We start from the raw sequence: 23,915 nt of genomic DNA on the forward strand, positions 1-23,915 counted from the left end.
ACCTTAACATGCAGGACGAGACATGACGCTTGTTAGGCGATATTACAATTTTTTTTTCCGACAGACAATGCTGTTAACAGCCAGGTACTCATTTTACACCTGAATATGATGAGATGAGAAAATGAGTCGCTTTCAATCCGAATACAAGTGTCATACCACTAGATGACATAGCCCATTACTATCTAAACAATACGCAACCCTGTGCCTTAAAATGGTATTATGTTGGATTGATGTACATAGTGCTGGGATAGAACCAAATGTTTTAGTGACCGCGATTATCAGGGTTCCAATTTGGGTGCTTTATTTGTTTAAATAATAATTTTCTATCAGATGTGCATTTTTTCCCGCCTCTTAAAATGGAGTGCAGGACCCCGCATCTTCTTCCATTTGCAGAAGATAACCAACTGCATCAATCTAACTCTTAGTACAGCTTGATAGGGAAACTGTAAGAGGGGGAGGCGGGGGGTGGCGATGTTAATCTTTGACTTTGTGATGTTCCATGTGTGTCACCATAATATAACATAATATTTCGACATCTCCAAAAATACAAAGAGAGGAAAGTGGTTTCTTCTCCCACGGCTCTTAAGTCAGGATCTGAGTATCCATTTCTTCAAGAAGATCTGGGATTTCTGATTACTTTTTCCGGATCCTTCTCAGCCTCCATCTATCATGGCTTTTCAAACATTATACTTTGTTGTCAAGATTGTTTTCCATAATTAAGTTATGTAATAATATTAATAATAATAATAATAATAATAATAATACACATTTATATAGCGCTCATTCTCGTGTAAAACACAAGCTCTGGGCAATATAAATTATCAATTTTGAGTGAAAAAAAAAAAAATTAAAAATGCAATGCCATGAATTTATAGCCAAATCAAGGATTCATAGAGTCAATAAAAGCAAATACAGTAAAGATATGTCTGAGATTCTTTTTAAAGGCAGGTAAAGACTTGCACTCCCTCAGACCACGTGGTAGTTCATTCCAAATCTTGGGGCGGAAACAAGCAAAGGATCTATCACCAAATTTTATGTTTATGTATACTGTAGGATCCCGATAGCTCAGTAGGTAGAGCACTTGCTTCACACACAAAGGGACCAAGATCGATCCCTGGTGCAGTCGTGATTTTTTTCTGACCCCCCTGTCTACCCAGCATTGTTTGGGTAGCTGTTAGATTTGTCAAAAATTACTTTTCAATAGACTAGCGTTCTATCCAAAGAATCTATAGAAAATGGGATGAATTCCAGCTCCATCAGCCCAATGGCTCTGAAGTTATGTATAACACATACCTATTGCTTTCGAGTTTCGGTAAAGAAAATCTATTTTTGTCTCAGGAGGATATGATGTTTTAGGAAAATCATGAAAATGACTGATAAGGAGAGAGTTATTAAAAGATGAATAACTAATAGGCCTGTAAATTCTCAGTCAATTAACTGAAATCAGTCAATTCGTCAAATTCAAATATTTTTTAAAAGGAAAGAAAGATAGAATTCATGAATCGGAGTCGAATGACCGTGAAGTAATTAGGAATGTTCCACAGCGATACGCATAGCTCAAGGGCCATTTATATTAATATGGATAAATTGCCAAGGCTAAGCGACGCTTCTTAGAATTGCCGTGTCTGAACATACCCCAGTGTATTTTCACACAGCCTTCGTGAAATTATCTTTTCACTTTCCAAACCTGTCGTGATCCCAATGGTAGCCAATTTTAACTGAGTCGCCGAGCGATAAATTTCACTGTTTTGTCTAAGCCAAAATTGACCACATTTACTTGGTAGAACCTAAAAGTATGAATAAGTTTAATGCGAAAGCCGGAAGTGCGTTCTGAAGACACCTTCAAATCGAAAGTTATTGATTTCTACAAGCACATCTCGATTGCCTCACGTTGTAAACAAACTGGTTGACCGTTTCTTCACTGATGTGGGTACCTAATTATAAGAAACAATTGTAATTAGCCTAATTAATTCCCATGTAAATTAGTTTTCTGCCATTGTTTTGCTCAAGTAAGCTTGCTGTTTACTATTCATCTCGATTCTTTGGATTTTTCTGATACGATACGAAGAGTTTTATTGAGGTTCAGTTTCAGTCTAAGTCAATTTTTATAGAGCTCATTTACAGGTCTATAACTAATATTTGTCTCTATTTATTATAATTAATCTACCAGAGAGCCTTGAAAGAAAATGCCAAAATGCGAGAGACCCAGGAGAAGATACGGAGAGCGAAAGAAGCCAAGGAGAAGGCGGAGAGAGAGAAGAAGGAAAAGAAACTACGACAGGCGGCCATTGTAGACATGAATGCAGGTAAAATGTTTCAATGGATGTCCAAGACGTTGACATTTCCGTCGACATTTCTTGAATTTCATTTTCTATTTTGTAATCGATACGAGTTTGTGTATGTCTCTGTCTCCTGAGAAGGATCATCACGTTGCCGTCGTACAGGAGCACGTGCGCTGCCATGACCCTGAGGGTGCTACCAGCCTAGATCCAATCCTGCTGGAACAGCTGAAGATGAGTAGCCAGACCAAGAATGATCCAAACCGGCGTCCAGACAAGGTTTTTCCTTCTCCTGGACCCACACCTCCAACTCAATAAATTTGGAGGTGTAGCCATACGCTACTACTACTACTACTATGTCTCTATGTATGTTGGTAGAGCACTCGCTTCACAAGCAAAGGGACCAAGATCGATCCCGGGTGCAGTCAAGATATTTTCTGACCCCCCCTGGTCCACCCAGCACTGATTGGGTAGCTGGGTCTGTTAGATCTGGTGGAAAGTACTTTGTGATAAACTAGCGTCCTGTCCAAAGGGTCGCAGCAAGCAATTTAATTGTCCATTCGACGCTTTAGAAACTGGGATAAACTCTAGCTCCATGGGCCTAATACTAATGGTTGTGAAGGACCAATTTTTTTAAAGATTACAATGCTACATGTTTTCAAATTGTTTTCATTATCATTATTGATTAAGCTTCACGAAACATTTACTTTTTAACAAAGCAAGAAAGAAAAAATACAAGAAACAAACCATCCCAACAAAATCAGTCTACCCTGACTGGGGATCGAATCTCAGACCTTCTTTTTATAAAAATAATTTTTGTTTCCTCTCTGATTCCCAGACGATAACCAAGAGGGTGTCATGGACAATCTGCTGGAGGCTCTGAAGACTGGTGTAGCCTTCAACATCAACAGGGAGAAGAGGGAAGGAAAGAGAAGAACGCCCAGGGCTGCTGGAGGTACGTAAAAGACCCCCCCTGACCTCCATTACCCTCCTGTTGATATGAAATAATATAATATATATCATGACAAAACTTGTAGGGTTTTAGTTATTTTCAATTATTGTACATAATATGCAGGCCTGCCGACTACTATGAAAAATTCCTAGAATTACGAAATTTGGTCCTCAATTTATAGTCACCTGGAACAACTACAAAAGACGTCTAACTTCTACGTCATGGCACAAGACCGAAGGGCTAGAGCTCAGGTGGTCGCTGGTTTGGATAAGTAAGTAAGGTCCTCAATTTCAGAACTTCATGTCTCGTCCTACATGTAGAGTATTGCCGCTGGCCTGCAACCCCTTGTAAAGCCCTTTGAGCATGTTTAGTGGATAATGCTCTATATAAAAGCTCGAGTTTTGTTTTTTTGTTTTTTTTTTTTTTTTTTGGGGGGGGGGGGGGGGGAGTTGGTGTTTTCTAGGACACCAGCTTACAGACTGTCCTTGAAGATATTACTGAGGTCAGTGCGTATTTCTTGGGGTCACAGGCAAGGGATTTGGCTACTGTCTGGAACAATATCAATAACTCCATCTTTTTCTAACTCATTTAAACTATTGAAAATGAAAGTTGATGCCAGACTACGTAATTTAAAGGAGTTTAAAGTGTTATTTCATCCCTGTGATGGTAATTTGTTGATCTATAACGTTACCAATAGCAACTACAAGGTTTTATCTCCTAAAAACTACGAATTTTCTTTTAAATTTTCAAATTGGCAGGTCTGCATATGTGACCTAACGTCTCAAAACGGTATTATGTCGGGACGAACGAGGTGCAGAAAATTTAAATGATGATAGGCACAAATATGAAACATTGAGTTAATTTCTGGTTATTTTTTGTTTGTTTGTTTGGTTTTTTTGGTGGAGATTTAATACAATTTCTTATTTTTACTTTGGTAAAAGGTCAAAGCTCGTATTAAATTATCATTTTATTTCTACATTAAATTTTGAGGGGGTCTGATTCATCCTGACAAAATACTGTATAGAGACGATGGATTACGTATGTTTTGTTTTCGTGTCACCAGATTTGTGATTCAGTGTGTGTGTGTTGTGAATATTATTATTATTATAAAATTGGATAATGTGTGTGTTCGTTTTGTAATGTGCAGTAAGTATGGTAAAAATAACGTTTGGTTTACCCACTCATTGTGCTTTTCAGTTAGGGTGCCCAATGTCGTAAAAGTGAATGTGTCTTTAATAATTTAAAAACACTTATGGGGGGGGGGGGGTTCTGGGTTTTAAAAACTAACTTTTTGTCTCATAATTTTACCCGGTACCAGTTTTTTGTATGTCAGTAGAAAGTTACAAATATAAAATAAGTGTGTGGGCTTACCAAACGTTACTTTTAACACAATCACTATAACGTTATATATTTTTACCAAAAAAAAGTCGTGATACACGGTTTTGTTGATTACTATATAGTTATCTGATTTGTGTCCGTATATCATGCATGCACGTTAAAACAACATGTGTATTCAATTTTCTTTAAAAAGGTATTTTGTGTTAGGGTAGTCAAATATAATCAGATATTTTTATACAACAATTTAAACAACGCTCATCTGAAATGGCCTTTTAGCATTTTTTAAATAATTTTTTTTTATTTAATTTTTTTGGGGAGGGGGAGGGGGTGGTGTTGTTGGGTTTGTTTTTTTGTTTTTTTTTTGTTTTTTTTTTGTTTTTTTTTTTGGGGGGGGGGGGGGCGGTTGTTTTTGTTTTATTGTTTTCTTGTTTTGTTTTGTATTTTTGGCATTAAATCTAAGCTGTCCATTTAATAGTCTTAACAATTACAATTTTTACCAATGCTTTTCTACCTCATACTCATACACAAAAGAAGCAGATTTTTAAAACTTTTTTTTAAATTTAAACATTTCGTTGTCTTTCCCTGAGGAATGTCATTTTGAACATTTTAATTATTATCATTTTCTTATTTGTTTTCATTTTGGTTCTCCATAATTGCTTTTGGTTTTTTTTTCGAGGATCTTTTTTTTCCTTTTTTTTTTAAATTGTTACTCTTAAGGGGCTTTTTGTTTTAACATTTTTTAAGGAAACAAAGAAGAAAAAGAAGAAGTTTCGATTACTTTCAAACACAGCTTGTATTTTATAATATCTAATCCTTTGTTTTGTTTTTGTTTTGTTTTCATAATTTTGCATTAAACTGATTTTAAAAATAATATTTTGATATTTATTTTAAATGGGTTTTTTTTTAGCTTATCTTCCTTTATTTGTGTTTCGAAAATCTCACACAGGTTTCTGTTTGTTGACCAATAACAAGGGTCAGTTAAGAGCAATATTTTTTTGTGATCTCCCCTTGCAGTTGTATGTATATTGTATGTATATATTGAATATCGTGGATCACAGAATTATAATGTCATGTAATGGCTGCCATATTTCCTACAGCTGACAGGCTAGGTAATCTCACTCGGTCTCGAGTGTGGAAGTCCAACGCGACAGACAATGAGGTGACCTATAACCTTTGAATATATTATTATAACTACTTCCTACGTGTACTATACTGCATGGCATTGATGATGATGATGACAGTGATAATGATAATAATAATAATAATGATAATGATCCTATTATGACTATCACGACACCCAGCTACCTTTAGTCATTGGGAGTTGGGATTTATTGCTTTGAGTGTATTTTGTTTTGTTTTTTTAATCTCTTTATCTCCTATTTTATCTTATGTCTGTATTTTTCTCTCACAGCAAGCTATTCAAAAAAGATCATTTTTAATATTTTTAAAAAAATCTTTCTGTTTTTCAGTAATGTCAATTGCAAACCTCATTTTGAGCTTTCAATAAAGATTTGAAAGAGTGTGTGTAAAACTGTACTAAAAATGACAAGAAAGAAAAATAGAAGAAAAAAAGAAAAACATCCCAAAAGATCAGCTAGTGTCGACTAGTTTAGTCGAGCCAGGCTGATTTTTGGGGATTTTTTTTTTCTTTCTGTATTTGACTTTCTTTCTATGTTTGGTACTGTTTTATAAATACATTGGGTTTTTTTTTTTCAGATCTTAGTCATACAGAATTGTCTGCTCCCGAATTTCTCACTTTAAGTGTTCACGAATGTCTAAAAAATAAAAAAACATGATTTTTTTAAACAGGATAATTGAAGATTTTATTAATTTTTAACAACCCCAAATATTTGAAACAGACATTTTTTGCTTGTTTTTAACTTGTTTATGATGAGTTTATGATGATTGAGATAACTTTTAAAAGTAAACAAACAAATAAATGGGTTTTGCAATCGACCACACTAAATTTGCATCTGTATGTTTTTATGTTCAACGTGTGCATTTTTTATCAATGGAATTTACTCGGGACAGCACCATGTTCTTCCTCTCTCTCATTTCACTAAGAGCTATATAGCTGTTTGAACTCCTGTAAGTGTGAAATTGTTCTGAACCAAGTCTTACAAAGAATTTTTGTGAATGATCTTTTGTGTGTTTTTAAGTTGTACTTTTTAATGTTAATAATGCTTGGTAAAACATAAGACATATTCCAGGTTCAACATTGCTAAGTTTTGTCATTATTTCTCTATTTCTCCGTAAGAATATTTTCTGTCAATCAATCTGATTATATTTGAATAAAATAACCTTTTATTTGGTTCACCAAAAATAGGGGCCAGACATTTATACAGCACAGCGGCCAACGGTCCACATAAAATCGAGGCTGTCCTAAGGCTGCTTTTAGTATAATTTCAATTGATAATTTAGCTATTAAATGATCTTGAGATTTGCCTGTAGTATCATTCGTATTTTTTAAATCATTCATTAATCTATCTTTAAAAAGATTTTGATATGTGCCTGTAATATTTGGTATCCTGTATGTGTGCTACATAGATCCCTGTGTGTTTGTTGTGTGTTGTATTTGGCATGGTATGTAACTTCAATATCATCCATAATTCATCGTGCTCTTCAGTACAAATGTGTAATTTGACAGCACACGAATATCCTTAGATTTCTTGATAAAATGGTAGACCTAATAAATTACAACATGAAATTGAATAGAAGCTTCAATTTGATAAACGAAAACAGGTTTTAAAAAATTATAGTTCAAGATAATTCAATTTCCTATCTTTATTTATTTCTTCGAGCTTTAATCATCAACAATTTCATGATGAAATGCTATTTTATTGATGACAAACTTAGATTATAAATATCTCATATCACTATAATATCTATATACTTATATAAAATACTCCTCACCCTTATACTTCATAACTCCTGATAAATCATATTTCTTAATATAATATAATTTACTGACATTTTATTCAAAATACTACTTTAAGCTCTACATTAAATAATAATAATATATAATAATAATAATAATAATAATAATAATAATAATAATAATAATAATAATAATAATAATAATAATAATAATAATATAATATAATGAATTTATATTGCGCCTAGTTTCAATCAAATTGCTCACTGGCGCTTTACATCAACATATCACAATAACAAACACACATTACAATATAAAACTGACAATTTAAAAACCACATTGATATGATAATAGGATAATATTATCGAGTGCGAGAAGAAAAAAAAAAAACTGGAAAAGTTTAGAAGCCTGTAACTGCCAGGTTGGCAGGTCTGTGTTTTCAAATCTTGCTTTGAGTTTTTAATGTATATTTTACTGTCATCCAGCTTGTTTATTTGTCACCATGTCAGACGTTAACTCACGACGTCTGGATTTTGAGCAGACCTGGGCATCTTTGTGCCAGTCTTGTTCATATTTTCTGTTGTCCAATCTATTTTTATTTATTTATTTTTTTGCCAACATATTTTACTTATCTCATTGTTGTGGCTTTGTCATTTATCTTTGTATTTTTAAATTTTTGTTTGTTTTGTGTTTATGGTTTTTTTTTCTTTCTATTTTGACACTTAAGATCATTTTGATTCCTTGCTTCAATGTGTTTGGGGGGGTTTTTTTTGTAGTTTTTTATTATTTTTTTGAGGGGGGGGGGGGGGATTAAAAAGTACATTTTACAATCATTATTATGTGTATATTATGTGGGTTTTTTTGTAAAACATTATATCTAATATAAAGTAGTTTAGTTTGTAAGTCGAAAATAGATGCCTTACATTATTTGTGCCATGTCATGATCAGCTTATCATGATAACGTGGAATCATTGTGACGTGTGCTAAAGAAATAAAAACCCTTGATACTTGTATTCGGCATCTGTCTTGTCTTGTCTCGGGAGACAATGGAGTTTGTTGCGCCTGTTTAGGTCAGTTTGTGGTTGTATGGCAGCACCTGCTGTTGTGGCTGAACAGGCCGATTTGGTAGCAGCAGATCCTTTTGCAGTTGCTGCTGCAGGCGAATCCCACGTCAGTCTCTGCTGGTCCTGTCACCGGTGATGCCCTTAGCTTTTATCACTTTCCATAAATTCAGTGAATTTTGAATTTGAAAATTTGGATGGTTTGCATATGTTGAAAATATGATTTTATGGAGGAAAATATGATCAATCTTTTCAAGTGGTTGAGGTTGCTTGGCACCTCAGGTAATGCGATACTGATTTGTAATGTTATGTAATGTTGTGTACACATTACAAGGCATTGGTCATGCGATATTCATGTGATACAGTTTATGAAGTGTTTTGCAAAAAGTAGTATTTGTTTTGGGTTTTTTTCAACGATTACTGAATGTCTAGTAAATCATCTATGTTAAATTTTACAGAAGCTACAGAAGTAACGATTATCATATTATAGATCTGGGTTTTTTTATTGATGCTCTTTAAAATGATTTTGTTCAATGAAAGAAAAGTTGAAAATGTATTTTGTCTAAAAATTTACTATTTCAAATGTATGAAATGTCAACGATCCGTTCATTTGTGACAAAGGAAACATAATATTATGGGTTTGTTTTTATTTTGATTTTGTTTTGTCTTTTGTTTTTTGTTGAATAGATTTTTTAAAGTCTGTAATGTAATACCCTAATAAATTGTTATTAATAATTCATTACGTGCACAGTTATGTTTCATCCGTTTGTGTCAATTTCAAATTGTTTTTTTTTGTTAAGTATAATTTGAACTAATTAAATTGTAAATATTAGGTACTTTACTAATTTGAATAGAGTTTGGTTTTGGGTTTTTTATTTTTTTTAAATTGTCAGATATGATAATTTTTACATGTAAAAAATCGAGTGTTTGTACTTTGAGGTTATGGTGGCTGTTCTATAAAAGCAGCTTTGATACATTTGAGATATGAGAATATCTGTCAATGTATGGCATTTATAATATTATAGGTAATTGTGGAGAAGTATGGAAATATTCGAGACTAAATGGAAAACTTTGGGAAATAACTTTGTAAAATGCGTTGTGCCATTCATTTATTAATTGTCATGAAATGAAATGGACCAGCTGAAGAGAAATTCATATTTACGAGCTTGTACTAATCTAAAGACTGTGATATTTTATTATATTATTTGATTTACTAATATTTTGATGATATTCTCAGACTAATTTTAAAACATGTGTTCTCTCTCTCTTTCTTCTTCTCCCCGTGGCTACACAATGACACACACGATGCCGTGTGTTTATAGGAGAGGGAGGTACAGCACCAACGAGGCTCCTCACATTTATTTGTGCTTAACCTTTGACCTTTCACATACTCAAACACGCACTCATACAAACAAACAAAAACATACACACACACACACACACACACACACACATCTACAACAACAATCCTTTATTGATAGTCATTATTTATTTTTTTATTTAATTTAATTAAACATTCTGTTGATTTCTTAATCAACAGATCTGTTTTGGGGTGTTGTTTGTTTTTTTTTATTTTTGGGGGGGTGGGGGTATTGTTGTTTTTGGGGGGTTTTTTTTGGTTTTTTTTTTTAAAGGAATGATAACAATAAAGATAGGATGTTTTGTTGTTTGTATTTTTTTTTTTTAGAATTTTAAATTGTATGCAGTCACACAAGAATTTTTAAAAAATTAAAGGAATAAAGTAAAATAAACAAACTCCACGCACGCACGACAAGCACGGCTTTCCATGACCTTGGGTTAAGAGGTGGTTTTACATCCTTAGTCTTTCCTCTAAGCTTTTTTCCTCTGCTGCGGACACACTTCCTCCATTTCAAGGTCACCGAGGGGCAAGTACCAGATGGCTGAGGACACACACACACCTTTTTATTTGATTTCTTTCTTTTTCAGTTTTATTTTTTAAATTATTATCATTATTATTATTGATTTTTGTTTTTTAAATTCAAGAAATTCTTTATTAATTGTGTCAGTGCATGACATAATCAGGCGGAAGGTGAAAATTTTGGATTTGCATTTTCTGAAAGAATATGCTTCCCAGCGCATTTTATTAATCTTTATTTGAAGTAAATCGGGTGATTTTTTATGAAGTTATGGTCAGATGTATGGGAAAGGTATCCAGCAACTTTTCTCAAATTTCATACTTTTTCAACTTGACTAGCTGTAAAAAAATATTTAGATGTGAAGTTAAGCTTTGATATTTCCTTAAGATGTACAAAAAGAGTTGATTTAATCATTTTTATGACAAGAAATCATTTTTGATTTTAAAAATTGACCTTCTAACTAAACGTGGGAATATCTCAGGTCAAACCAGTTCACCATCCGACTGATTATGTCATTCACTGTAACAGTTTTGTCACATTTGATCACCAGAGATTTTATACTTTAATAAAAACTGTTCAGCCATCGTCTCAAATCGGTTTTATGTCAGGGGGTGATTTAAATGCTCTTGAGTCCTTCAAAAAGAAAAAGATTGAAAACATTTTTATTTCGTGAATGTCGTGATTTTTGGTTATCTCCAGTTAACGGCCTGTATATAAATCTTCCGACAATTGTAAATACAAATGGAGTTATTTTATTATCTCTCGAAACATGAATTTAAAAAATAAGATAAATACAATAAAATTCCCTTTATTCATCCCATTGGGGAAACTTGTCTCTAGGGTCTATTCCAAAGGAAGACTGGAATAACCCAGGCGTCAGCCGCAGTGCAGCGCCGCAAATTGAGCTAGCGTGAGGTGACTTGCTCAAGACCACACAGCGCAGTGGTGGGTCATCGAACTCTGTACTTTTCAGAAAGTCTGTACTGCTGAGTCATGCTGCCCCCATATAGGCAAAAAAAGTGAGACTAATGTTGTGTAACTATGCTGTACTAAGGAGAATTAGAATCGTCTTTTACAGTTTAGATGGCTTACCAATCGCTCAGTTGGTAGAGTCCCCTCTTCTCCAGTGCTGATGGTTTTCCTCGGATCCGCGGAAATCCGCGATTTTGGAGTCCAGAGGAGGAATTTCCTCCTTTTAAAAATTACCTTTTCTCGAAACAATGTGCTAGCAATGAGAGGGTTGATGTGTGGTGGAACACACAGGTGCAGTTTCCCACTCTCCAGAAGTTAGCTAGAGTATCAATGATAGTCTATCATCTCAATTGCTCTAACAGTGGGGTTTAGTGCAGTAAAAATGGGGTTTAAAGGCAATCGTTCAACATTTTCTTACTTTTTCACTTTTTGTCACCATCAGCACTGCTTCTCATCTAAAGGTACTAAGCTCAATCCGCGGTGAAGTCGATATATTTTTTTTCTGACATCTCTCCCCCCCACCCCTCCCCCCTCCTCCCCTCCTCCCCTCCCCCCTCCTCCCCTCCCCCCTCCTCCCCTCCCCCCCCCCCTGCTGTCCACCGAGCAGTGATTGGGTAGCTGAGTTTGTTTGGTATGCGTGGAGGCTACAAACCAGCATCCTATCAAAAGGGTAGCAAGCAATTCATTTGCAATAGAAACAGGGATACGCTTCAACTCTATGAAATAATGGCTCTGAAGGACTAGTTTCATTGTGGAACATTTTAAATTCTTGTTTCCTTACATTTTTTTTTTTTTTGTTTGTTTTGAATTCATGTTTCAATCCACCCTGGCATAAAACCGTTCTGAGACAATTGGTCACAAATGTATTCTTAGAATTTTTACTTTTTTTTTCTCATATGTTTTTATGTCACCACAAAATCAATATTTGAACGCAATGTGTTTATACAAATGTTTTATCCTGTTATGTACAGTTTTCAAGCAAATTAACAGAAACAGATAATGATAATAAATTTCATTCAAATTCAATACTTTTTTTAAAATAGAAATTTGAGTGAAAGTGTCTAAAAGAAAGGAAGTTGATTGGCTCAGAATCGTGTATGGCTTTTAGAATAAACGCAGCGGCCTTCCAATCCGAAAGCAAGTGTCATACCACAAGACCATATAGCCGCAATATTAACATTGTGTTTAAGTGAACAAAACTTGGAGTTAAAGAGAAATAATCACCAATCTGGCCACCTCCATGTATCCAATTGATTTATATTTGAATCTTAACGTACACCTATTTATTGTGGGTTTGACATACTTCTTATATTTATTGTATTTCCTTGTCACTTAGTTGTTTAGATCATCCTTTTCTTTTTTTCTTTTTTTCTAAAAAAAAAAAGGGGGGGGGGGTCATTTGGATTAAGCTTGTGTGAATCCTAATATGTATCTACTTTGATGTTATATTCCGTGTCTTAGGAAATTCTTCTCCAGGCTCTATTCCAAGGGAAGACTGGAATAACCCAGATGTCAGCCGCAGTGCAGCGCCGTTAATTGAGCTAGGGGCGAGGGGACTTGCTCAAGACCACACAGCGCAGGCGGTCGAACTCTGTACCTTTCGGGTACGAAGCAAAGACTGTACCACTGAGTCACGCTGCCCCCAAATAATATAGCAAATGTGATGACAAATGCACCTGTAATATTTTGAAAAAAGAATTAAGTGGCAATGGCTTTATGCCTTTATTTGCAGGGATTAAACTTTAGTCTTGCAGAGTCTAGCTGATCACATGGACTTGGACGGGCACCAAGATGATTCTGTCAATTTAGTTTTTGACTTAGTTTTTCCCGCGCCAAGAATTTCAATCACTGGGCGTCACTTGGTTTTGGGCCATGCATTTCTTATTGTTTTTGTTCTATATCTACTTTTTATCTCCCCCCTCCCTCCCCCTCCCCCCCCCCCCTCTCTCTCTCTCTCTCTCTCTTTCTCTCTCTCTCTCTATCTCTCTCTCTCTCTCTCTCTCTCTCTCTCTTTCTTTCTCTCTATATATCTATCAGTCTCACTGTCTCCCTCCTTTTTCTTTTTTCTCTCTCTCTCTCTCAATCTCACTCTCTTACTCTGCTACTACTACTACTTCTGGGCATCACCAATGATAGTGATAATATTAGTAATGATATTTTTTTTACAGATAATGATAAATGTATTGACTATAAGAATAACAATAATGATGATAACAATAATTATGATAATATCAATATTATTAACAACAACAATGATAATAATTTTTAACACTGTCACTACACATACCTCAGTACAAGTCACACCATAAATAATAACAACACAAAGAATAGATATTTTGTTGGGGTTTTTTTTTTTCTCCTCTTTTTCTTAAAATTTTTTTAGAAAATTTCGATATCATTATTCTATCACCTCATATTGTATTGATAAAATTTTGTCACTGGTAGGTAGGAGACTATAGGGAATGACATTAGCGGAAGAGTAGCGTCCCTTGATTGGACGTCATCCGGCGAGGACGAGAGACGCATGCGCACAACCAACATGACGTTCTCTCTCTAATAACTTTTCCGCCGGTGACGTCACAGACTATGGGTGACGTCCAATCAAGGGACGCTACTCTTTCGCTAATCTCATTCCCTATAGTTTGTTTTCACTATTTTTTTAAAATCTGCTTACTCAAGAAAGCAGATTGTTTAGTATGAAGCATTTGTTATGAAGAAGAAAAAGTATTTCATTAATTTATGACATTCGGTTTTGTTGTTTAGTTTTTTTTGGGTTTTTTTTTTTTTTTTTTTTCAATTTTGATTTATTTATCTTTTTTTTTTTAATTTACTGTATTTCTATCTTTTTATTATTATTATTATTATTATTATTATTATTATTATTATTATTATTATTATTATTATTTAATTTTTTTTTTGGGTGAGGATTAAAAATGTTTGGCTCATTCTTCCTCTCAATATAATTTGGAGATTTTGTGATTCTTACTTAAGGCGCTTCACAATGTTTCACAATGAATGGATTTGAATTAGTTACATCAGTGATTGGGTAGCTGGGATCTTTTAGATCTGGTGGAAAGTACTTTTCGATAGATTAGCATCCAGTCGAAAGGGTAACAAGCAATTGCTATTGTTTAACTCCTGCTCCGTGGTCCTATTGACCCTGAAGACTTATTGTCATGAAGCTTTTACTAGTTAACTCACTCAATCCTAGAGATTTTGTTACTTTTCAAAGTTGGAAAAAATGTATTAAAAATGAGCATGTACATAGATAGTTTTATTCAACTCCTATTAACATGTAAAAACTAAAAACATTACCTTTGATACTACGCCTATAATTTGTCCCAGAAAAATGTAATAAATAGGCATGGGGTAAAAGTAACCCGAGTAAACTACAGATATAGTCGGTGTTAAGGTTGGGTGAATTAAGAGATGTTTATTCTTTTCTCTTAACTATCACTTCACGGCTTGAAATACAGATTCTTGATAATGCAGTGTGATTCATAATAATAATAATGAGGCAAATAAAATATCTGTCAGAAATTTGCCTTTTGGGATGACGACGAAAACACTCGGTTGTTGCTCTCTCTTCTAACACGCGACGCCCTCTCCCTTCTCTATATATATTATAATGTGTTCCTTTAAACTGTGTTTCCCGGAATCTGTGTATTAAAACAACTATTTTTTTTACCCCCCAACTGATCAGAGTTAAAAGAAGTTATAAATGATTTCAGCCACAGGTGGTATTGATTAGATGTATATTTTATAGTATATCGTATATTATAAATATATATAGTAAGTGACATTGAACAACCCTGCTTTTAAAAGGTCAAGGTCAAGGCTAAAGCAGTTTTGTTTGGGTTTTTTTTTACTTATGTCTATTTTTTTAGGACAAAAAAAAGCAGCAAGGCAAGGTTATTATTTATTTTATGTTATCTTTTTTTTTTTAATTCGTTTCTGTGCTTTTTGTCATGTTTTATTTGGTGAAAACTATTCCATTTTATTAAAGCTTAGACCTTTAGGCATTTTAAAAATTTGTTTTGTTTTGTGCATGGTGTTTGTTGTTATTCAATATCTGACTTTTATTTTGTTTTTTGTTTTAAACAAAATTATTTTCCACAGCATGCAACCTTTGAATTGCCTTCATCTCATGAACCAACCTTTTTCTTTTTTTCTTTTTTTTTCTGATGCAGAGACTTTTTAATATTGGAATAATTTAATTTGTTTAATGAATTTATCAAAAGTCTATTAAGATTAAGAGAATTAAGTGTACTAATCCCAAAATTATGGAAAACCTTCAGGGTTTTTTTACCTCTTAGATTTGCCTCCATTTATGTCTAATTTTGGATTAAGAATATTGCTTATGTTTTATTGTTGTTAATGTTATATTATATTTATATGATTGTGTATGTTAGCGCCTAGAGGCAGCTATCTGTGGGGATTGGTGCATTATAAGTACCATCCATTATTATTATTATTATTATTATTATTATTATTATTATTATTATTATTATTATTATTATTATTATTATTATTATTATTAGTATTATTATTATTATTATTATTATTATTATTATTATTATTATTATTATTATTATTATTATTATATTATCATTATTATTATTATTATTATTATTATTATTATGTATTATTATTATTATTATTATTATTATTATTATTATTATTATTATCATCATCATTATTATAACAGCTAAATAAATGTATATCTTCCCATTAATTGCTGACGTCTATTTTTACACAACTTAAAAGAAATAAGGGGAATTAATGTCGCTATACTATATATGGAAATTAATCTTTGTTTATTTTTTCCATCTTCTCCTCATCCCTTCCCCAGCTGAACGTCGCGCACAGTTAGCCCGGTCCAGATCAAGGCAAAACTTGTTCAACGTTGATGGCTCAACATCGGTCAGGGACATTGACATCGACGACTCGAGGACGGCGGTCAGCAGCCACGACAGGGACAGGGAGAGGAACGGGGTCAGGAGAGGGCAGGAGTCGGAAGCTGACAAGATTCTAAATAGATTGAAGGATTTATGATGAAGAGTGGACTGATGAGTCGCGGGAGGTCAAGGGATTCAGTTACATTTGATTAACCAGTTAACCGCCGTACTCTGGAAAGACCGGTATTTAAAAATTTGGCCAGAAAACTCGTCCTTCAAATATCGATCGATTTAAATGACCCTCATCTTGAAGGACGAGTTTTCTGGCCAAATTTTTTAATCGTTTTTTCCCAGAATACTGAAATTTACTGGTTAATTAATCTAAAATGGTTTGGAAGTGTGCACGAATTTGGTTATGAGTTGGTGGAAGGATGAGAGAGGATGAATACGAGTAAGAGGGACAAACTGATAAACAGAGAGAGAGGAGAGAATATGATGAGAGAGAGAGACAGAGAGAGAGAGAGAGAGAGGTACATGGAGGATAAATGAAATATGTAGAATTTTTGTTATTGTTAACGTGTTACCTCTATATTTAAATATGAACTCAATGATGTTGCTGTACATTTCATGGAATTTGTTGATGGTAAACTATATTAAACATGGGAGGAGGAAAAAGACGTATAATTCATTAATTAATAATGCTTATACAAACTCGTAATGTGTTATCAAATTATCAGCCGTGTTGAATAAATCAGTTTGAATAAGATATTATTATTACCAAATGGTAGATTAGTGTATTTTACAAAAAGAGTTGCATGTGTAGTTTCAATATTCTTAAAGTTTGTGTGGAAAAACTCTCTTTGTGTTACGTTTTGTGATGAAAAACATTAACTCTCTCGAGTTCACCCTCATTGAAAATCCAACAAATTTGTTTGATTTTCCATGTATGTTTGATTTTCCATGTATATGAACTCGAGAGTTAAGATTGCAGTTAATCAAATCCATAAAATCTTGTTCAGCAGCCATTTTGATTGTTTTTCTAATACACTCCAATTCAATATATCCTTATTTTTACATTCCTATACACACGATACACGGTGGGTGGAATTCTCCTTCTTTGAGAGGGAGATTTTGGCTCTTCAAGAATGGTTGATAATTACAGTTGTGTCTATCTAATCCGGAACTCCACAATCCGGATGTCTCCATTATCCGGACAGGTTGTCTGGGGACGGATTTTTTTTTTCTTCTTTATTTGTACAGTTTAATGACTGATCCATTATCCGGATATCTCTGTAATCCGGACAAAATGCTAGGAGAATGGAGACGTTTGGATTGGAGACACAAGACTGTATATCAATCCAGAGCCTGGTTATCTGAACTATTCCTATATATATATATATATATAATTCATCCTTTCCCTGTAACTCTTGAGTCTTTGTTCTGTAATGAGATCAGAGATCATTTTGGTTTCTCCTCAATCCAGTCTTGCGTCTTGTACTGAGATGGAAACAGACGGGTTTTATCAGTTTTGTGAGAGATATTTTATCGTAGTCACCATTTCTCTATTAGTAAATTATGGCATTGTAAGGGGTTTTTTTAACATAGGGTTTATTTCGTAACCATTTTGATTGCATCCGTTTTAGAAGCCGTGTTTATGTGTGACATTCAACTTGTTTTAGACAAGGATATATTTATTGCTCTTTGATCTACTTCTGTTCGGTGTTAAATATCATCATGTTATCTAAATTTGTAACTATTCTTCCATTTTTATTTTTTGTAACTGCTGCTGAAATGTCCTATAAAAGTGTTACAAATGGTGTAAAACGCCTAAAAACAAATCGTCACCAAAATACACTATTATACTTTATATGTGACCTTTTACCCCCATCATATATTATACGGAGGTGGAGCAGATGGTAAATTTTAAATTGGCCAATTTCGGATTGTTTTTTCTTACAGATTCAGATTTTTGAGGTTAAATTTCATATAACAATTGGTGTAGTCAATCACGATAGTTTTATCTGGGAATGGATCGGAAGGGATACACGTTAAGATTGAAGCATTTTAAAGAGAGATTTCAATTACATAAGGCTTAAAGTCGTACATTTTGAATTGATAAAGATGCTTTTTCAACAACAACAAAATATATACTGATTGTTAGTTGCCTTGTCAGGTCTGGTTTGAGCACACGTGTACCGTGTGAATATAGTTTTCATCATTTATTATTGTGTTGTTTGGTTTGTTCTGTCTTGTTGCATTCATTAATGTGCAAAGTAATGAACAAAAATGAATAGAACAGCTTCAAAAATGAACAAAATACCAAACACGGAACGTTTCGGATTCAAAATCCTTCTTCAGTCAACAACAACAAACAAAAAAAACAATGAAAACATTGATACATAAATTTCTATTGTGGTTTTTTTTTGTAATGTATTTATATTTTAACCGTTTTTTGTTCTTTTTTTTTGTTGTTGTCTGAAGAAGGGTTTTGAGCCCGAAATATTCCCTATTTGGTATTTAGTTCTTTTTTTAAGCTGTTATATTCAATTTTTCTTTATTACTTTTTACAGACCACAGAATCCAGCAGCTTATTATCACTTTGACTTGTCGTTATTGTACAAGTATCTGTTAATGTTGGAAAGTGCCAACGCTTTTGATCTCAGTATCTAAGGTTGTTTTGTACTGTATTTTTTCCTCTTTGCTTTATATTATTATTTATTCCACTTTTAAAAAATAAAAAAAAGATTCTCTACAATCATATTTTCATATATTTATTATTAAATGTTTACTTTAACTTTTCTTCCTCATCAATTGAAACAATAGTTTCGTGATTCTATCTTTGTGAACAGTGTTACAATTTTCTTGTGCAGCTTTCATGTATGGTGACTCAATGTTAGTTTTTTGATTTGATAAATCAAATTATGAAAGTTGTGATCAAGTTATGATCTGGGCAGTAATCTTGACACACAATACCTCACCTTTACCTTAGTCCGTCCTTTGCCTTTGGCACGACGGGCTGCGATGCAGCATCATAGTCCTGGCTGGGGTTCCCAACCTCTCATAGTGGGCAGGGAGGTACTTGCTGTGTCTTCTATCCCCCTGTATCTGTCAAAGTCATTTTAATTGTACATCTATAATGTTTTTACTATCCAATTTTCTTCCTTTTTACTGATGCTGATAAAACTCCATTAAACCCTTAAAAACAAACAAACAAATGATCATAGTCATCTATAGTGAGATTCTTCTTCCGGTTCTTCCCATAACAGACCCTCCTTTATGAAGTCTTTTCTGACAATTTCATTCCATGTTGATTTAGGTCTGCCCCCACCCCCCCCCCCCCCCCCCCCCCCCCCCCCCCCTTCCTTTTTATTATAATGTCAATTTCAGATAGATTTCAATCTTGGAAAAGCGTTTGATATTCACTCTAATCACATGTCCAAACCATTTGAGTTTTCTTCTCTCTTTTATCATCTCGGATAAAATGTTGTTTTAATATTTTAAATGCGTGCGTTGCTTGCAGTAGTTATTGTCGTTTATTAACGGTCTTAGTGTCTGCTATTTGTTGAAATGATAGATAGTTGTAAGTTGAACTTTTTTATCGAAGAATCTTTAAAAATTGCAAAACGTTGTAACATTCGTACTGTTTTGCCTTTGAACAAATTTTGAAATGAGATTATTAGCATCTTGCCATATTTTTGAAGACATTCCTCTTTTATTAAAACTTTCTTTTTACATGTAAAGTTAGAGCATGGCTGTTCACTCCATTGAATCTGTACTCATGGTGAATTTTGAAGGCATCTGAACCTTTATGAAATGAGATCTGAGTGGCCTTTTGTCAGGGCCTTGTACTTGTAACTCCCTTAAAAAAATAAAGCAACAAAAAAAACAAACAATATTTTTTTTGTTGCCATCATGATTGCTTTTTAAAGATTATGGTTTAGTTTTCATCAACTGTTCTCTTTTAGATAAGATCAAAATGGTTTCCTATTGGTATTTTTCTTATTAAAAGAAATTGAAATACTTTATCATCATTTAGATAAATCTGACAGGAGAAGAGCACTGTGTACAAATGAAACTGGTACGCTGCTGTTGATGAGTTGCTTTCTGTCTTTGTCTTGGAATGAAATTGCCTAGTTTTGTCCTGACCAGAGTCCATGGCTGGGAGGAAATTAATTCAGAAAAGTGAGTGGAGCAGGCACTTATGTTGGTAATAACAGGAAGTGAAGTGAGTAGGAAAGTGCCAGAAGACAATAGAGAAAACGATTTCTGCAGTGGCTGGGAAGGAAATGAGTCAAATGTGTAGTTATAGTTTGGGAAGATGATATTTTTGTCTTTGTAAATCACCTCTTTGTTATGTACTGTAATATTTTTGTTTATTTTCAATATCATGTTTTATTATCATATGAGCGTGTCCCTCTTAGTTGGATCCTCTGCTTGTGTCTGGATGGGAATTTTTTTTGGTGATCTCAAACATAGCATATTGATGGTTTGCTTTTGGAATCTACATCTGTACCCTACTTGAACCAGACCCCTTTGTCTGACCTTTTCTTCCATGCTTTTATTGTAAATCTAGATTATTTTACAATCCCATTTTCTTCCTCTATACTTGCACTGAAATGACCTAAATGTGTTGCAACCGCCGTAAAACCCTCAAAAACAACCAACGCTGTATATTCCATAACTAGTAATCTAGCTATTGATATAAAAATCATTGTTCCTATCCTGCCATACGTTGACACAAAAAGCCATTTTCTTTTTTTCATTTTGACCAGTAAACTTTTTCCTTGTGCTGCTATGTGGTCTAGTGGTATGACACTTCTTTCGGATTGGATGGTCCTGGGTTCGAGCTTCGCTCGGTGCATATCTGAGTCCTTGGAAAAGGCTTTTTACTCACCTTCTCTCACTGTGCTCAGGTGTAAAATGAGTACCTGGCTGTTAACAGCATTGTCTCTGTCCAAAAAATGTTAATATCAGTTTTGATATATCGATAGATTGAGATGGCACTCAATTAGTTTAAATGTCTTAAACCTTAAAACTCTTTGGAAGACTCTGGATTTGCACTATTGACAAGTTGATTGATAAATATCTGTCATCTGCATTTTTTGCGGCCGCAAATATCAGGGCGATCCGCTAATTTTGGCAAATTTCCCGAAATTGGCAAATCGTGGCAAATTTTGGGAAAATTCGCAAATCCCGTGGCAAAATTTGGGGAAAAAAAAGAAGCGAAAACAAAATAACGAGAGAAAAAAGTGCGAAACTTGAGAAATGTTGCAGCTTTGCCTGGGCCCAAACCAAGGGAAGCTACTCTCTACGGATAATGATCCTTTAAAATCTTTGTAACAATGCTATTCACAGTCATTTCATTTCTCAAGTCAAATAAATCGAGTCACTTACACCTCCAACTTCAGTCATGGATCGTTTTGTCAAAAAAATCTTCAAATAAGGACCCAAAGTGCGGCAAATTTCTTGGCAAATTTTGGTCTTTTTGGCAAATTTCTTGGCAAATTTTGGGGGGGTTTTGGGCAAATTTTAGGTCCCAATTTGGCACAAAATGCAGATGACAGATATATGGAGATAAGAGATTTTCTGGCTAAAAATGTCATTGTAGATGTTGCAAGAACAGATTGTATTCCACTATAGATAAAAACCACTGCATTGCTGTTCAATCCACCCATCTTCTCTATCTTCCATATAATAATAATAATAAGCATATTTCTATAGCGCCTTACGTCGAAACCTCAAAGCTCTTTTATACAGTATCTACCTCTGATTGTCATTTCATTCAACTTTATCACGTCACCTCAATCTCAGTGTGTCTGTGTCTTCAATGTCCTCGTAATCATCAAAGTTTGTGTGCTGTAAGTCAGTGTGATTTGCTGGCTGGGGTTCCTGATTTCCCGTAGTGGACAGGGAAGCACTTACTGTGTCCTTTATCTCCCTATATCTGTTTTCCAACTTGCTTTCTGACTTTGTCTTGGGATGAGATGGTTTTGTCCTGGCCCTGGAATACAGGTTAGGGTGGGAAGACAGACCAGAGACTCCCCAGCATGCCATGACAAACAAAAGTCCTGGTCCTGGTCCTGTCCGGATACCCACCCTGGCTGGAAGGGAGACAGTCAAATGTATAGAGTTTTGGGAGATGTTGTTTTTTTTGTCTTGTAAAGCATCTCTCTGTTATACACTGTATTATTATTTGTTTTACATGTATTATATGATTTGTAAACGTTTTAGTGTGTTCCTCTTAGTGGAGACCGCGGGTGGTTGGATGGGAGCATCACCCTTGAATCATATACCTATGATGTTCGCATGGGTGTACGATCCGATAGTGATGTCGTTTCTTCTTCTCTTTACTAGCCTATCCTGCTTCTTTGGTTTGTGATTGTATTTTTGACAGGGGATATTTTTTTTCCTGTAAATCCTCTGCCTGTTTGTTCTTGGTTATTTATAATTTAGCTTATGATATCTTTAGGTTATGCTTTTGATTTACATTTGTACTATTTTTGTTAGATTGCTTGTTTTTTTGTTTCAGCGGTCTCTCATATAACCTCAATTGTGTTGGAAGAGACCTAAAGCAACAAACAAACAAAAACAAAAAACAAAAAAAAAAAAAATTAGTGGAGACCTGTGCTTGTAACAGGATGAGACATTTAGGTGGTCTCAAACTAAGTACACTGATTGTATGCTCTGATCTTGGAATTTACATCCGTTCTCTATTTTAACCAGTTCCCCTTTGTCTTCCTTTTTCTCTGGTGCTTTAATTGTAATCCTAGAAATGTTTGACTTTCCCATTTTCTTCCTTTTCACTGGCATCGATTTTACCTAATGTGTTGCAAGCGCCGTAAAACCCTTAAAAACAAAAAGTGTGATTTGAAGAGGAACATCTCCAACACGAGGGGAAAGAGGTAGATGAAATAGGGAATGAGATTAGCGGAAGAGTATCGTCCCTTGATTGGACGTCACCTTACAGAGAGAACGTCAACATGGTTTTGCGTCTGGGTGGGGATCCTGACCTCCCATAGCGGGCAGGGAGGTACATACTGTGTCTTCTATCGCCTTATATCTGTTTTCCAACATGCTTTCTGTCTTTGTCTTTGAATGAGATTACTTGGTTTTTTCCTGGCCCTCGTCGGAGTCCTGGCGGGGAGGGAAACAGTCAAATGCATAGATTGTTTTGGGAGATGATATTTTTTTCCGTGTAAATCATCTCTCTGTTATGTATTATTATATTTGTTATTTTTAATGTTTAATGTAAGCATTTGAGTGTATTCCTCTTTGTTGGATTTTGTTCTTGTGTCCGGATGAGACTTATAAGTGGTCTCAAACTAAGTACTTTGATAGTGTGCTCTTGGAATCTACATCTGATCCCTATTTGTTCCCAGTTCCCCTTTGTCTTACTTTCTCTTGGGTGCTTTAATTGTAATTCTAGAACTTTTTACTATCCCATTTTCTTCCTTTTTACTGGCGCTGATATAACCTAAATGTGTTGCAAGCGCTGTAAAACCCTTAAAAACAAAAAAAAAAATGGTTTTGCGCATGCGTCTCTCTCGTCCTCGCTTTCGGTGAAGTGTCTAATGCCGCTTTCACCGGAAGCGAGGACGAGAGACGCATGTGCAAAACCATTATGATGTTCTCTCTCTCTCTAATAACTTATCCTCCGGTGACT

General features: G+C 34.4%; 1 protein-coding gene across 12 annotated transcripts in view; it reads left to right on the forward strand.

Annotated features, from left to right (window-relative positions):
- The window catches only part of LOC144970011 (protein diaphanous homolog 2-like), a 110,669-nt gene extending 94,122 nt beyond the window's left edge, over positions 1-16,547 (forward strand). For 11 of the 12 annotated variants that reach the window (XM_078909166.1, XM_078909165.1, XM_078909163.1 and 8 more), the window contains exons 24-26: positions 2,171-2,306; positions 3,118-3,234; positions 16,207-16,547. In XM_078909166.1, coding sequence (XP_078765292.1) covers positions 2,171-2,306; positions 3,118-3,234; positions 16,207-16,409 — 456 coding nt within the window. In that variant the 3' untranslated portion in view covers positions 16,410-16,547. Of the gene's footprint in view, positions 1-2,170; positions 2,307-3,117; positions 3,235-5,666; positions 5,729-16,206 lie in introns of all 12 variants that reach the window. The other variant, XM_078909175.1, reaches the window with a different exon arrangement.
- The last annotated feature ends 7,368 nt before the right edge of the window (positions 16,548-23,915 follow it).

The sequence above is a fragment of the Berghia stephanieae genome, chromosome 4, assembly GCF_034508935.2.
Source record: "Berghia stephanieae isolate SIO BIC M18660-M18661 chromosome 4, UCSD_Bste_1.3, whole genome shotgun sequence".
Classification (NCBI taxonomy): domain Eukaryota; kingdom Metazoa; phylum Mollusca; class Gastropoda; order Nudibranchia; family Aeolidiidae; genus Berghia; species Berghia stephanieae.